The 23178-nt window shown below is 42.2% G+C and overlaps 2 protein-coding genes across 3 annotated transcripts; one reads left to right on the forward strand and one right to left on the reverse strand.

Annotated features, from left to right (window-relative positions):
- Positions 1 to 348: 348 nt before the first annotated feature.
- Positions 349 to 14405, forward strand: BPHL (biphenyl hydrolase like). 2 transcript variants are annotated; one of them, XM_048938514.1, is made up of 7 exons: positions 349 to 532; positions 1758 to 1861; positions 2610 to 2776; positions 7664 to 7817; positions 10067 to 10195; positions 11756 to 11879; positions 14107 to 14405. In XM_048938514.1, the coding sequence occupies exons 1-7, from the start codon at positions 444 to 446 to the stop codon at positions 14192 to 14194; spliced, it is 855 nt and encodes a 284-aa protein (XP_048794471.1). In that variant the 5' UTR covers positions 349 to 443; the 3' UTR covers positions 14195 to 14405. The 2 variants fall into 2 exon arrangements, with proteins under 2 accessions (XP_048794471.1, XP_048794470.1); XM_048938513.1 differs by having other exon boundaries at positions 359 to 532; positions 10067 to 10198.
- A 58-nt stretch (positions 14406 to 14463) lies between these two features.
- LOC125690321 (tubulin beta-1 chain) lies at positions 14464 to 18857 on the reverse strand. The gene is made up of 4 exons (XM_048938512.1): positions 17009 to 18857; positions 16308 to 16416; positions 15963 to 16073; positions 14464 to 15750 (listed from the first exon to the last, which is right to left on the reverse strand). Exons 1-4 carry the CDS (start codon positions 17063 to 17065, stop codon positions 14690 to 14692), a joined length of 1338 nt encoding a protein of 445 aa, XP_048794469.1. The 5' UTR covers positions 17066 to 18857; the 3' UTR covers positions 14464 to 14689.
- Positions 18858 to 23178: the final 4321 nt, after the last annotated feature.

The raw sequence follows: 23178 nt of genomic DNA on the forward strand, positions 1-23178 counted from the left end.
GACCCAGCCGGGGGCTTTCCTCACTATCCATGGTCAAGGCAGAGCTGCACTTCCAAATAACCACCACGGCTTCTTTTTTCCCCCAACTCCCCTCGCACAGCTAGCAAGAACAGCAGATACGCGACTAGAAATCGCAACCCCCTTCATTTTAACCCCCTCACGCAGCACGCCAACGTCCAGCACCGCCTCTCCCTCCCCTGACTGACAGCAGCGGCCGCCAATCAGAGCGCGGCAGCAGAGGCGCGTTCCCGCCGAGCGGTGTGTGGAGGGGTTGCGTTCCGCGCGTGCGCAGAGTCGCGCGGAGGAGCTGCTGGCGTGCCGTGTGGCGGCGGTGCTTCACGGTGCTGGCGCTGTACGGCCTTCACAGGGCACGCGAATGACGGCCTGAGGGCGGAACGCCCTCACAGGGAAGTGGGAGGAGGCGGGGCGGGGCGGCTGGCATCATGGCGTGGCGAAGCGGGGCCTCGGCGCTGCTGATGATACAACCTCGTGCTGCGCTGCTCACAAGCCGGGGACCGGCCGCCTCCTACGGGTAATGAAAAGCACAGTCTTGAGAGGCTCGCTGCGTGCTCTGCGTTGGAGCAGCCCGGTGTTTGCAGGCGTGTGCTCTGCACGGCTGTAAGCCTTAACGCTGCTCGCTCCTTTACATTGCTGGCTGTGGGGCTGTCGGTGTTTGTTCGTCTGTTTGCTTGCTGTTTTAAGTGGGTTTTTGCAGGTATGATTATGCCAGGCAATGAAAAATGCGGTGTTTTAACGGACGCTTTGCAAAAACGAAGTCACAGTGGCAGCAGCAATACTGAACTGAGTTCAGACACAGAAGTTTCGTGTGGAGGAGACCACATCTATTTTAGCAATACCCGGCTCCAGGGCAGTTACTCAGCATGTTAAATATATACATATATATATATATATATATACACATTTTTTAGTCCAAAAAGCGTTAAAAAAACACTGTATGCGAAACTCTGGAATTCCATTGGACTTTACACTGAGCCAAGATCCAGGAGTTGTATGTCACAAGTTCAGCAACATTCCTGAGCCCCCAACGTTAATAATTGATCAGGAGAAAGGTAGAGCTGTGGAAAAAGTCAAACACTGTCTGAATCTGAACATCATAACGTACATCCCTCGCCTACAAGAACTAGGTGTTGGTTACCTTCTCTATGTGCTACTATTGCAGAACAATATATACATCTTAACAAGAGATTGTAATGTGTTTCACAGACAGAGAAATCGCGTTTAGAAGCAGTAAGGTCGACCCTAGCTACTTCAAAATTATGTGGCAGAAGGAGGTTTCTCCTCTGTAGTACATATTTTTCCAACACATTTCTGTAGCTACATAAAGCTGTAATTATATTCCCCTTCTTGGATGGTCAAGACTTTTTTCCTCCTTTATTTGAATCATTTAATTGCATTTGTGAAATAGGAGTACAAATGGCAGAAAAGGACCTCAGGAGATCGAGTCCAACTCCCCTGCTGAAGCAGGTTTCATACAGTAGGTTCCACAGGGAGGTGTCCAGACAGATCTTGAGTTTTCCCATAGGAGACTCCGTCACCTCTCTAGTGGTCACATAATGAACCCACCTGCACCCCTGTCAAGTCTTCTGTGTGTCTGTGAAAGGACAAGTAAACAGTTTAGATTTTCCTGTATTATCCTCCATATCTAGACAAAGTAAGTATTCTGTATTCCTTGAATGTCCTTGTAGTAATGAGAATTACCTGTCTCAATGTTTTTGTTTTCCTTGCTGCATCCCTAGTACTTCAATAACGTCTGCCAAAATCCAAGTGAATGGAGTCAATCTGCATTATCAGCAAACAGGAGAAGGGAGCCATGCAGTTCTTCTGCTTCCTGGAATGCTAGGTCTGGAGATTCTGTTTTTTTTCTTTGTAGTGCAACCACCTCTTTAACCATCTGCTCTTTTGCTACAGTGCACAAACTATTTTGTAATATATCCAGCACCCAATTATAGAGCATTTTCATTAAAAGGTGAATTATTACACATATAAAAGATAGGAAAATGTAGAGGTATAGCAACCAGTTAACTGTTTTTAAAGATTTTAAATATATCTCCGGGCAACTTTTATACAAAATGATCTTGGTTCTCAATTTCTTAACTCTCATAGTCACTCATACCTTCTGGGTTGGACTGTGGGAAAAGGAATAGGGTGTCCATCAAATAGCTACAACAAGGTGCAAAGTAATGTGACGAAAAAAAAATCAGGTTAGCTGTATTTGTTACGCAGCTGATTGTCGCATCCGTCTTAGGAACTAGGTGCATTTCAGTTGAATTAATAAACAATGCAGTTTATTAATAAGTCCCTATCTCAGATAATAATTCCAGGAAACTCAGTTTAAGACGCTCCATGCAGAGCATCATTTTTTATAAGCTTGCCTTCCTACTAGAAAGTTTGCTCTCATCATACTGCATATACTTCTAAAGATTTGTATTATGCACTTCATGGCTGAGAATTGCAACCCTTAGTCAGAGATAAAGTATAAAGCCTCTTTTTTAGAATTAAGATACAAGTTTCCCCAGTTTCCATCAAGAGTATATATGCTGTATATGTGTTATGGTGGTTACTTTAATTGAAGAATGATGGTTTTCCAGGGAGTGGTCAAACCGATTTTGGACCACAGCTTAAGTCCATGAATAAGCAGCTATTCACAGTTGTCGCTTGGGATCCACGAGGATACGGACAGTCCATCCCTCCCTCTCGAGACTTCCCTCCAGATTTCTTTGAGAGAGATGCAAAGGATGCTGTGGATCTTATGCAGGTAAATCCATTCTCAGATTTTACTGTAAATATAAAACTATTTTTCTTAAGTTTTGCAGGTGAAAGAGTGCTGCGAAGTATGTGTTGTGGTTTAAGCCCAGCAGGCAGCTCAGCAGCACACAACTGATCGCTTACTCTCCCCTGATGGGATGGGAGAAAGAATCAGAAAGATGGCAATCATGAGTTGAGATAGACAGTTCACTAGGTAAAGCAAAAGCTGTGCATTCAAGCAAGGCAAAATAAGGAATCCATTCAGTACTTCATATTGGCAGGCAGATGTTCAGCCACAGGAAAGCACAGCTCATCACACATAACTGTTACCTGAGAAGGCAAACACCTTCATTCTCAACATCCACCACCTTCCTTCTTCTTTTCCCTTAGCTTGTATTGCCAAGCATGCTCTCATGTATGGGACATCCCTATGGTCAGTTGGGGTCAGCTGACCTGGCTTTGTCCCCTCCAAGCTTCTCTTGCACCCCCAGCTTCCTCACTGCAGATCAGTATGAGAAACAGAGAAATCCTTGACTGTCTAAGCACTGCTCTGCAATAACTGAAGATATTGGTGTGTTATCACTGTTATTTTCATTAAAAATCCAAACTACATCATCATACAAGCCTCTGTGAGAAATTAAATCTATCCCAGTGAAAACCATGACAATACATTATTTCCAACAGAAAACAAGTTAAGCTAAACATACAGATGAAGGCTTAAAACTGGGCAGATATGCACTGTTCTGGAAAATATTTTCTTCTGCAGTGTATAGAGAAGTTCAGCTTTGGGAATTACAAAGCAATAAGTTCTTATTCCAAAACCTTGCCCTAAGAGATTTACAGATGAAAACCAGTAGGTTTAGGTAAACTATATATGAAAAACAAGGACTAAGCCAGGTGATTTAACTAGAAGAGGTTACAATAGTGAAAAGTTCTTAGAAATTTTTCTAGCTAATACAAGCTTGACATTTTACCTCGAGCAATCCAGTTCAAGAGACATCTGATCTGAAAACTGACTTGGCGCTTTGCATTTTACAGCCTGTTACTGCAATAATTTTTGTAGGAAATCCAAGGATTCCTGTAATCATATCAGATCTTAGCTAGCGCTGTTATTGTTATTATGAAGACTACGATTCAAAGTTGTTATTATCTCTCCATCTTACAGATTTTTTGGTTTTATTTCAAATCTATGTTCCTAAGCTGTGCTTTTATTCCATCCTCTAAGTGCTAACACTGTTTTCTGGTTTAGTTCTAACTAATATTTTGGCCTTGTTATGTTAAGCTATACAGTTTCGTTGGCCATGTTAAGAAAGTTGGCAGAGCATGAAAATTCCAAAAATATGAGAGAAGATTCAGTCAGTGAATCCAACTGTATTTAACTGTAACGAGCAGTAACCTTACAGAAAGAACCATATGAAGCTGGAAATGCAGTCTTCCTCGAGTATTCTGTGTGGTGAAACAAAATAAGTCTGACAGCAGAATCAGGATTAAAATACAGTTGTGCCCTCTAACCATATAAGCAATCTCTCTGCACAGTAAGTCACCAATTTCTTCTGCTACACAAACAAAGAAAAGAAAACTGCTATCATGGGTAGGTGACAAACTTTCTGTTTAAATGGTTGGAACTCCCTTTCCCTGCCTCTGTTGAAAAACTAATAGCTGCAAAATAGAAAACAGAGCTAGAGCTGTCCTTAAAGAGCATGTAATCGTAATGCAGGCAGTCAAAGAGGGCAGCAGTCCACAGATTTCTGAAGCTGCCAAGACAAATGAGATGTGGCATCCTGTTTTTTTTGAAGATGTTCACTGATGTAAGCATGTAACAACTATTTGTTAAAACCTTCCCAAGGGCAAGTAAATTGATTCTATTTTAGCACAACGTGAAGGATAGCACAAATCCCACGTAATCACCCCAACTAGGATTTCCAGCATAAAACAAAGTCATAGCTCCTGCAGAGGGCTGTCTAATGATATGTGGTTTGCATGCAAACAGCCTTCAGACAAACAAAACCCATTGGTATGGGTGAGCCTTCAGTGCCTTTATTCTGGGCTCTTTCAGATTGTGGTGCCTCTCCTGGAGCTGTGACTGCTGCAGGGTTTCAGTGAAGTAACAGAAGTATAAATTCTGAAGTGTTTAGCACCTTGATGCAGATGACAGTGCTATGCATCAGTGAACATGTTCTGCAAAGGAATTGAGATAAAATTGAAGGAGTCTAATGCATGTATGTCCATTCTGCTATACTCCATCCCAATCTCTAACAAAAACCGCAATGAAGGCCCAAAGCATTAAAAATTATTACTGTGGAAACAGTCAGTTGATATTTAAGAGGTTCTTAGTCTGGAAATCTACTGTTGAAGTAAAAAGGTGGCTTTGGGCTTCTCCCAGTTTTTGTAGATCAACTGTAGACCTTGTGGCATACTTGCTGTGGTCCAAAGAAATAATATAGAGTACAGAGTTCATTTTGTTCACTGGTTGGGTAAAAACAGCACAAAATCACCCACAGAACTGAGGAGCTGGAACCTAGCTTACAGGTAACTGCCAGTATAAGTTAGAGGCCTGCAGGGTAAGTCATTCAAAACTAAAGCAAACAAACATGCACACCATTTCCAAGACATCTGTTACATTGCATTGGTTTTGGGGGTTGTTTTTGTGGGGTTTTTTTTGGAGGGCCACAGAGGATAAAATAAATTCTTCCTTCTGAAAAGGCATCCTGAGAAAACCCCCAGAAATGCAACGAAATAGTGGCTAGTTAGTGAGAGAAGTACATAACTGGGGGCAAATGGATCTCAGTTAAAGCACTGGCAAATTGCCTAGGATGGAGAATAAAAATTTTAATCATCAGGCAACTTTGAGATGCATAATTTGCTACTGGCACGAGGAGAACAGCAGCAACACCAAAACCATAAGCTTTATGAGCACTGCTGCCAGCTCCTAAAACTTGCCAGTGACACTTTGGCAGAATGATACTGAAAATTGATCATTTGTAACTAATTTTTTCTGCAGACTGGGGCCTACATGTAACTGGCTGCTAAAATTCAAGGCTCCTTTTTCTTGCTGTCAGATCTTACCTTACATGTCCTCTATCCCCTATCTTATTTCTTTTCTGTTTGCTAATTAGGGCTTAGACAGATGAAATCTGGGATTGAGCAAGACTACAGTGAGCTTAGTATCAAGGAAGCTGCCAAAACCAGATAAGTACAATAGCAATAGGAAAAAAACAGGTATCAGTTTGACTGATAAGGCTGTGCCTCACTTGAGCATCATGTTTACAAGCAGCAGGAGCAAGCTTCCAGATTATAACTACTTTTTTCTTTCTCTGTAGTTCTTTTGTTTCTCTTATTTCCTGTTTCTGCTTTCTTCTCTCCAAAGAAAGCAGGACTTGTATTCCAACAGCAGAACACTGAGTGCCAAAACAACACATTCAACTAACTTCTTTTTTTCCCTTCAAAAGTACCACATCTTCTTTAAAGCTATCTAAAAATTTTTAAAAAGAAAAAAGAACACAAACAAACAAACAAAAAAAACCTTCAAAACTTTAAATTATGCCTTTTTTGCTAAAGAGTTCACAAACTCAGGCTCCTATATACAAAACTGCTATTGAATATTGTTCCAGTACAAACTTCACATTTATTTCATAGAATAGCTTGGGTTGGAAGGGACCCTAGGGATCATCAAGTTCCAACCCCTTACTGCATGCAAGGCCACCAACCTCCAGATCTGGTACTAGACCAGGCTGCCCAGGGCCCCATCCAACCTTGCCTTGAACACCTCCAGTGACAGAGCATGCACAACCTCTCTGGGCAGCCTGTTCCAGCACCTCACCACTCTCACAGTAAAAAACTTCCCCCTGACATCCAATCATTTAATTCTCTCTTTGAGCTTAAAACCATTCCCCCTTGTCCTATCACTATCTACCCTTGTAAAAAGTTGATTCCCCTCCTGTTTATAATCCCCTTTTAAATGCTGGAAGGCTGCAGTGAGGTCTATTCCTTTGCTTCCTAGCATCTTTATCTTCCTCACCTTTTGCTCACTGAACATCATACACACAAAATCCTCTCTCCAGTCACTGATCTTACCCTCTACCACAGGCCTTGGAATATGAGAAAACTAGCTTCAGATTCTAAGAGGAAAGCAATGTACAAGTCAGAGCTAATTTATGTCCCGGTTGACGTATTTTTTGTTCTGAGCCTTCCTTTTTGAGAAAAAGATATTGCAATATTAATGTTTTAAATTGGAATTCATGAGGTACTGATATTTAAAATGTCATGTATGCTTCACAAAGTGTGGATTAGGCACCTAAATTTGATACAATCCTATAGCAAGCACTCTTTAAGCATTTTTTTTTATCATTATAGATTTTTTTTTAAATAGGTCAGCTAACATCAATAAATTAATTCACCCAATTTCATTTTCCAAGTCTTAAACTTTTCTTAAGTTCATCTTGGGTTACATGCCATCCCACACTGCAGTACTCTTTGTCAACTTTATGTGAAGAGAATCCATGCATTCTGTGTACCATCGGTCTCTAAGACTTCACTGTCATAGGACGCAGTGAATCTCTAATACTTCTCTAGGTCTTTGCTATCCATTCTAAATAAACATTTCTTAATGTCAAGACAGCTTCTTAAATGCTGTAAGAATCTAATATAATATAATAATCACTGATTATTTCATTAAATAGTCATGAAAAATTAGAAGTGTGAGTAGAGTTTTTTTTGTGTTGTTTTTGTTTTTTAAGTATATGAGCTTTCCTTTAGCAGGAAAATCTACCTGGAAGCTACCCTATCTCATTCAACCATGCAGTGTTGTGTCTAGATCTGTACTGCTGCTTTCTGATAAACGCTTCATGTCCGCTTACTAAAAATATCAGTTTTATATAACTTTCTTGTATCAACAAAGGCACTGAAATTTAAGAAGTTCTCTTTGCTGGGATGGAGTGATGGTGGCATTACAGCACTCATTGCAGCTGCAAAGTATCCAGCTCTTATCCACAAGATGGTTGTCTGGGGAGCAAACGCTAGCGTTACTCAAGAGGATGTGAGAATTTATAATGGTATGTATAAACTGAATGGCTAGAGAAATAGCATATTCTAGAATAATTAGTCTCATCTTCATCCAAGGATCTTAGTCACATTACAGCGAAGGAGAGACAGAGCTGAGGACACAACAAATTTAAAGCAACAGGATACAGAATTCACCAAATTGTTACACAAAGGGATAGACTAAAATCATAGGGAAAAATCTCCCAATAATTACTGCAGGGTAACATAGCAGGGTTAAAAAGAAGTCGTCATCAACAGCCTAATTTCTAGTAGCTTATAATTTCTAGTAGCTTATCAGTATATTTCAGCAGGTAAGATTTTTGTTGCTATACCAAGTTCCTAAATTTAAATTCTAAATAATGTTACTAACCCTTGGCTGAATTTACTTTCTCACATCTTGCACAACTTTTAGACACGGTCCATAGAAAACTGTTATATTAACACGTAACAGCTTTACCTCTAGGGCACATATAATATGTAGTAAGAAAACAAGCTTATAACTTGCTATTTGGAGGTCAGAAAGCAAATGAATTATTCATGTAAAATCCCAGAATACCTTTCTAATTTGCATTTCTTTTAAGTTAATTACTGTGGTTACAAAATCCTTCCAAAATAAACACCGGATTTCTAATCATTATTAAATTCACGCAAAATAAAATCTGACCATTTGCTATCTAAAGCAGAACAACAAAAAAAGCACTAGTTGAAATTAGAAATGAAGAATTAACTGTAAAGTCTCTCAACAAGTGTAACTGAGGATAGTTTTATTTAAATGATTGGAGTTTGATTTATACCAGCTGTGGAACCCGGCTGTTTTTTCAGCCAAGTAACTGGTGTATGTGTCACACATGTACTTAAATCACTTGTACTGAGTCGTTTTCATTATCAGTAGCAGTAGTTTATTCTGTTTCTTTCTTAGCTTTGTAAACACACTACGTTAGTTCTCTACATGCTATTATATGAGCAGAGGTTCTATTACATGATAATTACAAAATGTACATCAGTCAGAATCGGTCATTTGGAGAAAAAAAACAGTCTTACTTTGAAAGGACTGCAGGTAGCATCTTCCCCATTGCTGATTTCTGGCCTTTTTGTGGATTGGTGCTTTCAGCTGCTTAAGATTCAGTGCATTTCATCTGCAGTTGAGGATTTGGTAAGAGAGAAAGGTTTTCTTTTGGTACTGTGTCCATTCAATATTTAGCTTACTTTTTCCCCCAGCTTCATAAAATAAGGTCAGCAGCATGGATAGAACAGCGGATTTTGTAATGGAAACAGTTGGTCAGTAAAGTCAGTAACACACGGCCTGGGATGATCAAACTTGTTTCCCAGTGGTTCCCAATCAGACGCTGTTATAAAACAACACTTTCAATCAATCAGTACTGCTTTGCTCGTTTGGCTTCACAGGTTCTGTTTGTTAATTAATGCCAAACTCCTTTTTCCCCTTAATTCCTGTTTGAAGCCAATTAAGAGCTTTGCTAATGGTGTATATTACTGTTTGATGAGTTGGCACTTTTCATTGAATAGGTGTCCTTCACATTCTCTGCTTTGTCAACATTATTTTGAGCTTTCTTGATTTAAAGATTTACAACTGAAATACAGTTGAAGGAAAGTGACCTTTATGGGTGTCTGATCTGTAACCTGTATTGAAAATTTTGGGGGAAAAACAGGTGAACTTGATGTCAGACTCCTTCTAAACTATAGCCAGGATGTCGTGAGTCACTGGGCTCTATTAAGTAAAGTTGCTTGTTTTTCTCTAAGACCATGGCAAATGTCTAATGATGTCAGCCTGCTGGAATGCCTTAGTAAGAGCTTCATTCTTCTGAACAGTGCTAATCATGGAAGAACTTCCTCCCATAAGCCAAAGCGAAAGGCTGAAGGATATAAAGAAGTGCTGCCAGCTCTGCCACACTGTTACAAAAATAGTTCTCTTTTTATACACAAAGTACCTCCTTGAACTCATCTTCTTCATGCCCTCAAAAAAAGAAAAATCAGAAGTCATAGAACTGTCCTATGTATATAGTTTTGTTCCTGATGAATGTCATAAGCCAGTTCTGTAACTCACACTCCAGCAAGGATAATAAAACAACAGTTTTTTTAAAACCTTTTCCCCACTAAGAATTGTTTAAAACTGTTCAGTGCAGTTTCAAGTTTGAAATCCATGTCTGCATTCAGCGTTGAAAAATTATTCAAACGTTGTCAGTATTGAGTTTTGTCTTGTTGCAGGTAAGATCCTAACATATTTCAATGTTATCTTATGTAGGTATCCGAGATGTTTCAAAATGGAGTGAGAAGGTTAAGAAACCACTTGAAGAGCTGTATGGACATAAGTACTTTGCAGAAACCTGTGAGGCTTGGGTAGATGGAATAGCCCGCTTCGCTGAAAATTCAGGTGGTAAGGCTTCCACAGTGTTGATCTGAAGCAGTTATAGTAGCAGTAAGTTTTGGATAAGAATCCTAGTAGTCAGGAAAGGATGGCCTCTTCATATGGCATTAAAAGCTGGGTCTGGCTCACACTTATGAATAAAGCAGTTACTTCATAGACGTTTCACAGAACCAGCAAGGTACAGGAGGATAAATGATTTATGGAAATCATTAGCTGATGAGTCTCTTTGCTTGTTCTGCCATAAAACTACATTAGTAAATAGTTTTTGTCATGCAGATTGAACATGAGGGATTCTGCTCGGCTTTTTTCTGCTCTACTTTCTCAGTGTCAAAGGTCTGCCTCTTGGTGACATTTGTAAGATCTCCAGAATGTCACGTGTTCATCTAAGTTTCTGAAAATGGGAGCTGAAACACTGCTTAAAAGCTAGTAGTGTATAATGAGTACAAAAAGAAGGAAGTTCACATTTTGACAGTTCTAACTGAGCAAAACATTAAAAAAATACTATTGACACAGCTTGGCTATTTAAAATCCAAAGTAGTTCAACCAGGCAGTATAATCATCCCTGAATGTTTATCTCTGAAGATTTGTCCAATTACTCTACATAGACTTTTGCAACAAAGGGTATGTCGAAAACCCAGGCCAGTTAAACTTTGAAGCCTCCCTTTATTTCAATATAGATGACTTCAGGCAAGTGAATTTTAGGGTTTTTGTTTGTTTGTTTTCCAAATTAAATACTATTAACTTACTGTCTTTAAGAGGCTCAACTAGTTTATACTCTTTACATATAAAAATACAATCTTTATTGAAACGTAGGTTTGTGTGCCATGAAATTTAGTGGTAGATATGTTGAAATTTATCTCCTGTCCCCTGTATTTCCTGTCAAGCCTACATGGAGCCTGCTTAGCTGCAGAAAAATGTAGAGGTCTGTAATGCTCAGCTCCATTTTAGGGCTAGTTCTCTTTAATGTTTTCATAAATGACTTGGATGCAGGACAAGAAATTGTTTTAAGCATGTTGATGATACTAAACTGGGAGAAGTTGTTGACTCCATCAAGGATGGAGATAGCTTGTAGAGAGATCTTGACAGATCAGAAAGCAGGACAGTCACCGACCACATGAAGTTTAACAAGAGTGGGTGTTGGATTCTGCACCTGGGAAGGGGCAGTCCTGGCCATATGCACAAACTGGGAGATGAGATGCTGGGGAGAAGCCCCACTGAAAGAGATTTGGGGGTCTTACAAACCTATGTAACAAAACGTAGCATTGAATGCAAAAACAACAAAAACTAAGGTTGAAGAGAAAAAAGCAGGGCTGGGGAAAATAGCTTCATTTGCTGTGTCTGTTTCTGTTAATGACCACTAACGGAGCAAATTTCACTGCTTGTGTGCTACTTAAAAGAAATAAATATTAGTCCTGTTAACACACTTCTGTGGAATAATTGCATGCTATCCACAAGGAGAAACAATGGCTAGAACCCAAGTGGAGTTCGAGTCCTTTGCAGAAACAGCTTTGGTCTTTCACTTTTATTTTTTTTATGAACTGCAACCTTCATTTATTTTCTCCCTAGGTAGTATCTGTCAACAGTTGCTGCCTCGTATCAAATGTCCTACATTAATAATTCACGGTGAGAAAGACCCTTTGGTTCCACGCTTTCATGCAGAATATATTCATGAGCACATCAAAGGCTCGCGGTAAGTTACACGATGGACTGTTTCTAACTGATTGTTAAAGAAAAGAAGAAATTAAAATACACAATGTTAAAAAAAAAAAAAAAAAGCATTTGGACAAATCAATCCTGCTGTAGATGAAACTATTCTCAACTTCCCTGTCAAGTTATGTAAACAGTGTATTTGAGCCTTTATGTAAAAAGAAAGAAGAAGCAGTAATTCAATAAGTACCTTCCTAATGTTCTCCAAAAGAAACTAAGGAAAGTCCTCTTGATCTCTTCACTTCTCACCAGATATATATCTTTTTCTTGTTATAGTCATTGCATTCCTTATCTTGTGAGATACCTAACTTCTGTTCCACTCAGTGAGCAATGAATTTAGATGCTATGAATAGAGCAAGAATACCAGCTAATAGGGGGAGGCAGAGAATACTGATATCTGCTCTTCCTTATTGATGTGAGCAACAATCTCTAAGATTTTATTTTTCAGAAGTTCCTTGAATTTGTTGTTTCAGAAGAGTGACATGGAAAAAAAAAATAAATCATACAGCTATGTTGAAGTATTACTCCATAAACAAGAAAAGTCAAGACATTCATTCTGAAAACCCAAAAATGCTACCCATAAAAAGGAGGGATTCCACTATCTTTCTTTTCTTCATAGATTTGCATATAAATACAAGGTTTCCATTACTACTCAGCAACAGATCATGCTGATGAACACTTAAGAGAAGAATTAGAACTGAAACATTTTTATGAATGCAAAGTGTAAGGATCTGTTTCACTGATGTCACCTCTGTGAGAAATTGAGTGATATGTTTACCTTAAAGTCAGCTCTGCCATTCATAAAAGACATTATGCAACAGGAAAGATAGGGAAACCTTCTTAATAACCACATACAGATTTTTATTTTAAATGCTTGACAGTCAGTTACTCCCACAGATGCCCTGCTTAGAATACCTATAGTCATGTTAGATTTCCCTGAAAAATGCTCTAAGGCATGCCATAACAAAAACTAGACAAAGATCAGATAGCTTCTTCAGCAGGACCACAAGGGTAGAAAGTGTTAGAAGTTGCCAAACAGTAAAATGTAAAGCTGTTCTTTACATGTCGTTGTGCTCAAGTGCTCTCCCATAAATGCATTTACCCAATAAGGAATCAAACCAAAGATTAAATATCAGATATACAGAGAAAAGACAGGCACATGACCTCCTTTTTCTCTTGTTGCACTAAAGATAGTTCATGAAAGGTGAAAAGTTCTAAGGTTAGCATATTTTCAGTAATAATTTGAATATCACCTTTTCTTGCCTTGATTTCTCTCTAAATAGTAAATTAGAAAAGGTGTTGTTTGTAGTGCAGATACATTGATTCTGTCATAAGCATGCCATCATTCTGTATTTGTATGGCTAGAACATTAGGTATATCACTGTGGATGGTATTCATGAGTGCTGTTCTGTTTGCACATCTGTATATTGCTTTGTCTTTGAAGAAACAGTCTTAGTGAAATTCAGACAGAAATACCAGAACTACCTATGTTCACACTGGTGCTCTTTTCTTCCTGAAACTAAGCATCACTTGATCACCACTAAAAGAATTATTGCCTTTGCTGTAGCAGGATTTATATGGCACGAAGACAGCACAGCAAAGTATCAGACAATGTGGTCTTTAGCTGTTGAAGCTGATAAAAGCTGTTAAACAAGGAGTTTCACAACATGATATATGTGCTAGAAGTACATACATGAAGCTTTTCCCAGAGAGAAAACAACAGCAATTAGTTGAGTCTTGTCTCACCTATCAGTTAACAGCCTAAAGATTTAGACTATTCAGAGACTCTCCTAAACCTTTTTGTAGCTTAAGTCACAGTTCAACTACAGACGTACAGACTTCACTTTTTACTCTAAAAAGCAACAGAAGCAAAGCAGCTGAGGTGTTTCACATACCTTTAGATGTATCCTACTCACCTACATTTCAGCGCCATCTTTGCACACCACTGAAGAGGTTCTTAAACTAGGTGCGAGACACAAATTTGTTTAAAGCATAGTTTATCCTTCCCAAAATGGAGGAAATATTTTGTTGTTTCAACTTACCCTGTAGTTGACATTCTGATCCACATACACAAACAGTGCATCAGTGTTACATCGATATCTTTACTTGGGAAACCAAGAGCAAAGGAAAAGGACAAACTGTTTACCTGTGCTCCCACAGTATAGTGCATATTCAGAATATTGTTTTTTCCCCCCCCTCCTTCTTTTTAGGTTGCATCTCATGCCAGAAGGAAAGCATAATCTACATCTCCGTTTTGCAGAAGAGTTCAACAGAGAAGTAGAAGAATTCTTACGGTGACCTAAACTGTAAAGTTAGAGGCATTTGTCCTTGCACTGTTTAGGAAATTTAGTGATTGCGCTTTTCATTCACATTAGGGATGAATCCCGTAAAGAAAAGAAAAAGATATTTCCATGACAGGGATCCATATTAACAATATGTAAGTCTCTGTGGATCAGAATATGCCACTGTACTTGAAGACATCTAACATGCCTTGAAACTTAATCAGCCAGTGGGGCAAGAAATAGCTGTTCTTTGTCTGATGGGGGAGATAAGAAAGACAGAAAACATAATCTAGAATGCATGCCTTTATGTGCTCTTAACATTATAAAGGACAAAAAAACCATTGTAATAACTTGGGATTCAGAACTGTTACACTGATAAAATCTGTCAAAGTTACAAGTGCAAAGAGGATAATCGGGTACACAGCATCTAAAGAACATGCTTTACCACTACTATCAAAAGTCATTCCATACACATGCCAGCTTTAGAGAGGTTCTTCTGATAAGAGGGAACTTAAGCCTCATCCTCCTCTCCTTCCTCTTCAAATTCACCCTGCTCATCAGCAGTGGCATCCTGGTATTGCTGGTACTCCGAGACCAGGTCATTCATGTTGCTCTCCGCCTCCGTGAACTCCATCTCATCCATGCCCTCGCCCGTGTACCAGTGCAGGAAGGCCTTGCGCCGGAACATGGCCGTGAACTGCTCCGAGATCCTCTTGAAGAGCTCCTGGATGGCCGTGCTGTTCCCTATGAAGGTGGCGGACATCTTGAGCCCACGTGGGGGGATGTCGCAGACGGCCGTCTTCACGTTGTTGGGGATCCACTCCACAAAGTAGCTGCTGTTCTTGTTCTGCACGTTGAGCATCTGCTCGTCCACCTCCTTCATGGACATGCGGCCTCGGAAGATGGCAGCCACCGTCAGGTAGCGGCCGTGGCGGGGGTCGCAGGCGGCCATCATGTTCTTGGAGTCGAACATCTGCTGCGTCAGCTCGGGCACCGTCAGGGCTCGGTACTGCTGGCTGCCGCGGCTCGTCAGCGGGGCGAAGCCCGGCATGAAGAAGTGCAGCCGGGGGAAAGGCACCATGTTGACCGCCAGCTTGCGCAGGTCGGCGTTCAGCTGGCCGGGGAAGCGAAGGCAGGTGGTCACGCCGCTCATGGTGGCCGACACCAGGTGGTTGAGGTCCCCGTACGTGGGAGTGGTGAGCTTCAGGGTGCGGAAGCAGATGTCGTACAGGGCCTCGTTGTCGATGCAGTAGGTCTCATCCGTGTTCTCCACCAGCTGGTGCACAGAAAGGGTGGCATTGTAGGGCTCCACCACCGTGTCCGACACCTTGGGAGAGGGCATGACGCTGAACGTGTTCATGATGCGGTCGGGGTACTCCTCCCGGATCTTGCTGATGAGCAGGGTGCCCATCCCCGAGCCGGTGCCGCCGCCCAGCGAGTGGGTCAACTGGAAGCCCTGCAGGCAGTCGCAGCTTTCCGACTCCTTCCTCACCACGTCCAGCACGGAGTCCACCAGCTCAGCGCCTTCGGTGTAGTGCCCCTTGGCCCAGTTGTTGCCGGCCCCGCTCTGACCTACGGGCAGACCGGCAGCAGCGAGCCACGTCAATGCCCCCAGAAGGAGCGCAGATCCACCGCCACCCCCCCCACAGAGCTCGCACCCCTCTCGTTCCCATCCCCAGGGAATTGCTGGGATCCAGCGCCCCGGCTCGCTCACACGCCTGCTCCGAGCCTCCTGCACGCACCTCGCTCACGCTGGGGGACACCTCCACGGCACACTCACTCACCAAAGACAAAGTTGTCGGGTCGGAAGATCTGTCCAAAGGGGCCGGAGCGCACCGAGTCCATCGTGCCGGGCTCCAGGTCAACCAGGATGGCACGGGGGACGTACTTGTTACCTGCGGGAGGAACCAACGCAGTGTTACGGCCCTGCAGCCACAGCAGCACTGCTGTGCTCACCGGAGGTTCTCTATACTTCATTGGAGAGTTGCACTGTCTAGACCAGTGCTATCAGAGCCATTCTGAGAACAAAGCTCTGTAGATGGCAGCTCTTACTCAGGTACTTTTCAAGCTTTGACCTGGCATTTCTGCCTTGTCAATTTAAGGATGTCAGAGGATGCAGACCAACTCACCAGCAGCTTCATTGTAGTACACGTTGATCCTCTCCAGCTGCAGGTCGCTGTCCCCATGGTAGCTGCCAGTGGGGTCAATCCCATGCTCATCGCTGATGACCTCCCAGAACTGGAAGAAATGTTCGTGAAAGGCAGCTGTTCACTACAGCTGGCCGGTGCCAATCACACGCGCTAGCAGTCTGTGCGCACAGCGTCCCCGACCACTCCCTAGCATGGTTGAGCGGCTGCCTGGGAGGAAGCTGCACCTCCATGAGTCAGTGCCGAAGAGTTTCCTTTGGCTGCGGCAGCTGAATTAACAGAAGCAGCGCTGAGGAGGATAGACAGGCAGCTGCAGCGCTGGAATTCGAGCTAATTCATTTTTAGCACGCGTCCACGGGCTGACAGCACTCGCATACCCACGGATTTGAGACTCTTCTATTGTCTAGCCATGGCTTAAGGCCGCCTAGAACAGCCCTGCTGTTCTACCGACACGGCAGCGTCACCGCAAGACGACAGCAGCCCCAGCACGCACCCGGGGCTGGCCGTGACGCCGCGCCCCTCTCCCTCAGAGCCGCACGCGTGGCTGCCAACCGGCTGCATACGACCGCGGACTCGAGCCCGGGCAGCCCTGCTGCGGTCGCGGATAACCCCGGCGGAGCTACGCACCGCACCCCGGTACCGGTCGCACGACCCTCGGCCGGCAGCCGAGAGGCGGCCCGTACCTTGGCGCCGATCTGGTTGCCGCACTGCCCGGCCTGGATGTGCACGATCTCACGCATGATGCCGCTACCGCGCCGCACGCGCTCCGTCACCTCCCGCACTCCGCGCTGCAGCGGCCGCGCCCCGCTCCGCGCCTTAAATTGGGCGCTGCGCGCCGCCTCTCGGTGACGTCACGCGGCGGCGGCGAGCAGCCAATGGGCGCGCGGGAGCGGGGCGGCATTGTCTCCCGCCGCGGGTCCGACAGCTCAGGGCGGACGGCTGAGCCGCCCCTCGGCGCCTGGAAGCGTCCGCGGGACGGGGCAAGGCGGGGGACAGCTGGAACTCAGGAGTTGCAAAGGATTTACGCCGAGCTGCTTCTGCACCTGCTGGGTTCGTGCCTTTGCTTGTCCTCTGCAACAGCAGAGCGTGCGCTGCTGCTTTTTAGCAGCGCCTTCCAGCCTGTATTTCTAGCTCAGGCCTGCTGAGCTACGTTTTGACACCTGAAGCACAAGAATCATCGTTCTGTGGTTCTGACTCTTAAAACAAGCAGAAATTGGAGGACAGCCATCATAAAACCAACTCTACCAAAAATCTCATAAATACTTGAAGGGAAGCCACAAAGAGCCTGGCTCTTGTCAGCAGCACCCAATGACAGGAGGAGAGGCAATGCGCACAACCTGGAATATCAGAAACTAAATGTAAACACAGGAAAAACTTTTGATGTCAGACACTGGTACTTGCTGGATGGTATCCTTGGAGATATCCAGAACTTTGGGTACTAATCCGTCCTGGTCAGTCTACTGTAGCTGACCCTGCACTGGACTGGATGATCTCAAGGCATACCTCCCCACTTCAACTATTCATTGATGCTGTGAAAGGGAGAGGAGTGGACCAACGAGTGAGACAAGTAATATCAGATTGATGGTTTATTGGTCCTAGCACCACACTGTGCTATAATGTTAAAATTATAGCAAAACGAGCAGAATTTTGCAGATGTGAGCTAATGGGTGATCTATTCACCAACACTTTCTTTGTTTTGCATTTGGCTGCTGTGACCTTTGGAAAATAAGGTGGAGATTTTTCAAATGCAGTCCTCAGTTTTCTTCGGTGTATTGATAAGCAAACAAACTATGTCTCTTTTCCTTCCATAGGGCAGAAACCTCAGCTACAGTGAAATATCATGAACTGGCTCAAGCTCGGTAGCACATGGAATTACATGCTATTGCTTTTGCAACCACAAAATACCCAAGATTATACCAGCACTGAGATCTTTTTTTAAATGGGCTTCTATGTTCATTGTATCCCGCCATTGTATTTTCCACTGACATATTTTTGCAGTACTTAATCACAGGCAATCTTTGTTACTGCTAGTGCAACTTGTGCATGTACATTTCTACATGCTGTGGGTGTAGCCTGCATTTTTTAGGCAGCCTCAGGCTGTTGCATCTTCACTATTTGCAGAGCTACAAAACAGCTGTCCCTCTTGGCATCTCTATGGGATATACACAAGCATTTAAGAGCTTTTTGGCTGCCAAGTTATTCTTGGAAATCTACAAAGCAGCAGCTTTAAGCGTTCTTGCTCCCCATCTGAAGGTACCTGGACAATCCCTGACATGCCTTCCTCCCACATACATACAGCGGCTTCCTTAGAGCTTTATTATTATACTCTTAAGGATTTTGAACTTTTAATTCACAGAAGCTATAACACCCATTTCTTTGTTAAAACCTCACTGGTTTTTAGGAGTGTAACTCCACATTAAAAAAAAAAAAGTATCCACCTACAGTGAGGCTCACGTTTATGTTTCTAAAACGTTCCCTTATCTACAGTAATACTGAGCACTCACGAACACCCAGCAAAGAAAATTAAACATTAATTGCTTAAATGTCAATGCAGAATCCTACAAATAAACACTATAAAAAACCCTTAGCCATTAGTGGCATTTAAATGAATAGAATGGTTCACCATAGCATTTTTAACAGGTTTTTGTTTCACAAATTTGAGGTATTTAATATCGCAAACAAAAATCCAAATGCCCCCATTCATAGATTTGCAGCGCCTGTGCGTAGGAACACCCATGTGCCTCTGCAGCCCAACCACTGCTTGCAGCTCAGCAGCCAGCTGAACAAAACTCTACCTTCCCCTGTTTCCAAGGCAACCGCAGAGCCTTGGAAATGAGCTGCGCAAGGGAGGCGACGGAAACCTTAGTGCATTGTAACGTATCTGTAATTTCCTATTGTAGGATGGAGAATTGCAAACACACAAATATGAGAGCTGCTGAAGCATACACAATAATAGATTGAGCGTCTGCCTATGGCTTTATTCTCATTTACAAGGGGTGATAGCACGTTGCTTAGACAAAACGATTTTGTTCAGTCTTCCCATTGAAATCAACGAACGTTGCTCTGTCCATTAGCTTTTAGTCTGAATTCTATCACACAATAACAGTATTAGCACCTGATGAAAACTCTGAGATCACCTATCCAACGCTTAATCACTAGCGATGCGTTAAGAATATTTCCCCAGAAAGAGGATGGAATATTTGTGGAGCAATTTTAATTCTAGTAGTAAAATGATAACAAAAATCTATTTTTGTCTCAGAATTACAACCCACTGCAGGCACTAAAAGCAGTTACACAGTGCTGAGCACAGTTTTATGAATGAGCAAAAGCAATCTCATTGTAGAGTTCTGTACTTGTGCTTTTTTCTTAGACTGAAATTTTTGTGTTCGGCCAAGAACAAAAGAAGAGAGAGGATGAGCACGCAAGACAACATCACAGAACAATATAGGGCACTGTCAGTTCTGAAATAACAGTTCTCTTCTTTAAATAAGCACGGTTTTCCTCATGAACCTAATGTTTCTTCCATACCGTGGCTTCTCTTGGGAACTTGCCTGTAACCTCTGAGTCAGGAATTTGTTTACATAGTCCTAAAGGACACAACAGTCTCTGCTCATCTGGCTTCCAAAAGTTAACAAATACAAACATTATGATATCACTAAATGACTGCAGAAAGGGGAAAATGTGTTTATCATCACCAGGCACAGATCTACTGAGAAGGAAAGAGGCAAAACAATGCAGCCTCTCATTATTTCCGCTTGGCACACCAGATGTGATGGGGTAGCTGCCAGATGGCTCCTGCCCCCAGCCAGCCTGCATCCACCTTTTAAGATCACTCAGAAGATGAAATCTGTTTGCTATCTCTATCAACTAAGGCCTTCAAGTCAATATACAACCGATTCCAGCACCGATACAAATGAAGTGCTGCTATCATGTTTTCCAGGGCAGCCTATTTCCCACTTGTCAGTGGGAACAAGGAACAGACAGAGGCTTTGATCAGCTAGTCACAGTTTCTTTTGTTCCTCAGCCTCCTTGCTCTATCTTGCAACCCAATCATTACTTGTAATTCAGACCGACACTTAGCTAACTCTAAGCTTTATCCTGAGAAATTTCTAAGAGATGCCATAGTTTGTGGTAGGATTTAATATATATTGCTTAAAATCACCCCGGTTCTCTGCAGGAGAGAGCAGGGTGCTGTTGCTCCAGGTGGTTCCAGCCAACTAAGCACTTGCTCTGCTCTCCCCTGCAGATGCTGTTTTTTGCCTTCTCTGTACCAGTTCTCACTTTGACACATTCCTTAATCCAAGGAAAAGCTTCTTCCCACGTCATTTACCATATCTGGGTGGTTTAGGAAACCAATTCATAGAGGGGCCAGACATGCTCCAGAGGGAATTAAAACCTCTAAAAGAAGGCAGTGGGGTAGGACTATGCTTTTCAGCAGCTGAAGGATAATGAATGAGCCCCATCCATGGAGCTACCCACTTCTGTGAGCAGCAGCTCTCTAAAAGTCCTGGAAACCTTTAATCCAAACTCACTCTATGGCTTTCTCCCTGTCCTCTAATGCAGAGCTGAAGTTTACAAACACTAGTCATTCTACTAATTTATTAACAATAAAATCAGGATCATGCTGGCTGCACAGTAGCAGACTAAGTCATCCTTGAATTTTATTTAATGCATGTAAAGCTTTTTTTTTTTGTGAGGCCTTTTGAATTCTGCATGAAAACCCTGTTTAATTATTCACTGCGGAGGCAGGCAGTGTATTTGTCACATCCATAGAAATATGCTGAAACATTTTTCACTGCAAAACAACAGAAAGCTGTTTACTGAACAAACTATACAGCCTCTGCCAGGGTAGCCATTCCATCTCCTTGAGCAAGTGCTTTCACCTTCTTCTTAAGCTGAGTTACTAACATTTCTGTATGCAATGATAAATACACTCTTGACAAGAAAAAAAATGCCTTGAAATTATCAGATGAGAAGCCAAGTGATTAAAATAAAGATTATAAAAGATGATATATCATTAACTGGGACCCATATCTCAGAAGAATCAAACATGAATAAACAGGAATTTAACAAAGCCAACTTGATGTTTTCTCAAGAGAAAAACTCCACCCGTTAAAGAAAAGTGGCTTTGAGTGGGAAGGATGGGAGGATCTAATCTTAAATTACTTTCTTACCATAAGTAGATAATTGGCTTATAATACTCTAAAAATAAGTGATTTTTCTTTCTGGCAGTTGTAAATAAAATACTTGAAACCGGAGATTGAAGCTACAAGCAGAGAAACAGATTGGTTGTTGTTAAACTGCTCAGGGAGAAAGATGAGTTTATCACCTGCACTATTTCCTTGGCTGGTAAGAAGTGAGGGATTGGACTCCTCTCAAAACCTGGCCTTCAGCATGCATTAAAACAAATGCTCAAAGGGCTGCAGATGAGTAAGTGTCCAGTAAAGTCTAAGAAATGTCTTTTTCCAAAACACTCCACAGCCTCAGGCATTTCACTGTATGACCAAATGCTTCCATTTTGATTTCTCATGTAGGCAAGCTAAGGATAACAGCCATCTAAAATGGAAGCATTGACATGCAGTAGCATGCACTTTCCCATTTTAACAAATAAAGAACAGAACATGTTTCTGGTGGAATATCAGAAGGCAGATGCTTAGTATGACAATTTGAGATGGGTAGGAGAAAAATTTGACTTTTTGATCCAGTCACATGCAAAATCGCTACAAATACTACAAAGGTTTATTTTTTGCACAGTGAAAGCTGGGAAAAAGCCTCACGTAAGTTGCCTTGAGCCCCTAACACAGTCATGAGATTTGTTTAATGAAGATGACAAATGTGGAAAAAATGCACAGAAATATTGAGGAATGAGAAAACAGTGCCTCCCGTGTGCCAAGCACTATTTGTAGCTCCTAACCAGGCTGCAGTGTCTGATCAGTCACTGAAAGTACAGGGTAGTTACACTTCCATGTGGAATGGAAAAGTAACATCCTTTGGCAGAAAGGGAGTGACTACTCTTTGTACTTGGTACACATGATCTCTTCAGGGAGGATTTCCATTTCCTCATCCCTTTAGCAAATAAGGTTTCCAGGCCCTATTACATAGAAAAATAATCCAGTAACTGAGACACCACCTCCCTGTGAAGCAGAACCAAAAGAACCTTAAACAAATATAGTAAGGTAATTTTGTAAAAAGATCTCAATGCAATAACTATGAAACTAATCATACTTTAAGCTAGCATCAGGGTTCATCCTGATACAAACTTGTTATTCGGCTTACAGAGCAGCAAAAGAAGCAGGATGGAGGAGAACTCTTCCCTTCTGCATAGAATAGTATACTAAATGTTCTGGCCTTGTTTTTTGAGTTAAGAAAACCTGTTTCTCTAGGCACCACCACTACATTTTGCAGCAGTGCACTGCAACATCCATGTCACATAAGGGACAGCCTGCTTGTGGTTTGTCCAGGTATGGGGCACTTGCACAGATGCCTTGAATGATCTACTGGCACCATACTACTGCAGCATGGAGCATGTGAGACTACCATCCAGAAGCAAACTATTTCTTCAAAATCAGGGATTTTTGCCTCCACTTGTGTGGAGAATTAGCTGGAGAGAAAATTCTAGATGCCCCTCTTTCTTCAAGTTGTAAATCAAGAATCTTTATCTCATACTTTGTGGAAAGAAGCTTTTGTCAACAGGACAGGTCCCATGGATTTCATTCTTAGATTATCCTGGGACTACCCTGTATTAAATGCAATCCTATTCTGGTGTAGAAGGCCATCTCGTATGTTGAGTGAAGGAAAATTATTACTCCAAACTGACAGATTGAAAAACATCTGTTGAAAAGCAGATGTTGGG

This window comes from Lagopus muta, chromosome 3, assembly GCF_023343835.1.
Source record: "Lagopus muta isolate bLagMut1 chromosome 3, bLagMut1 primary, whole genome shotgun sequence".
NCBI classification, from domain to species: Eukaryota; Metazoa; Chordata; class Aves; order Galliformes; family Phasianidae; genus Lagopus; species Lagopus muta.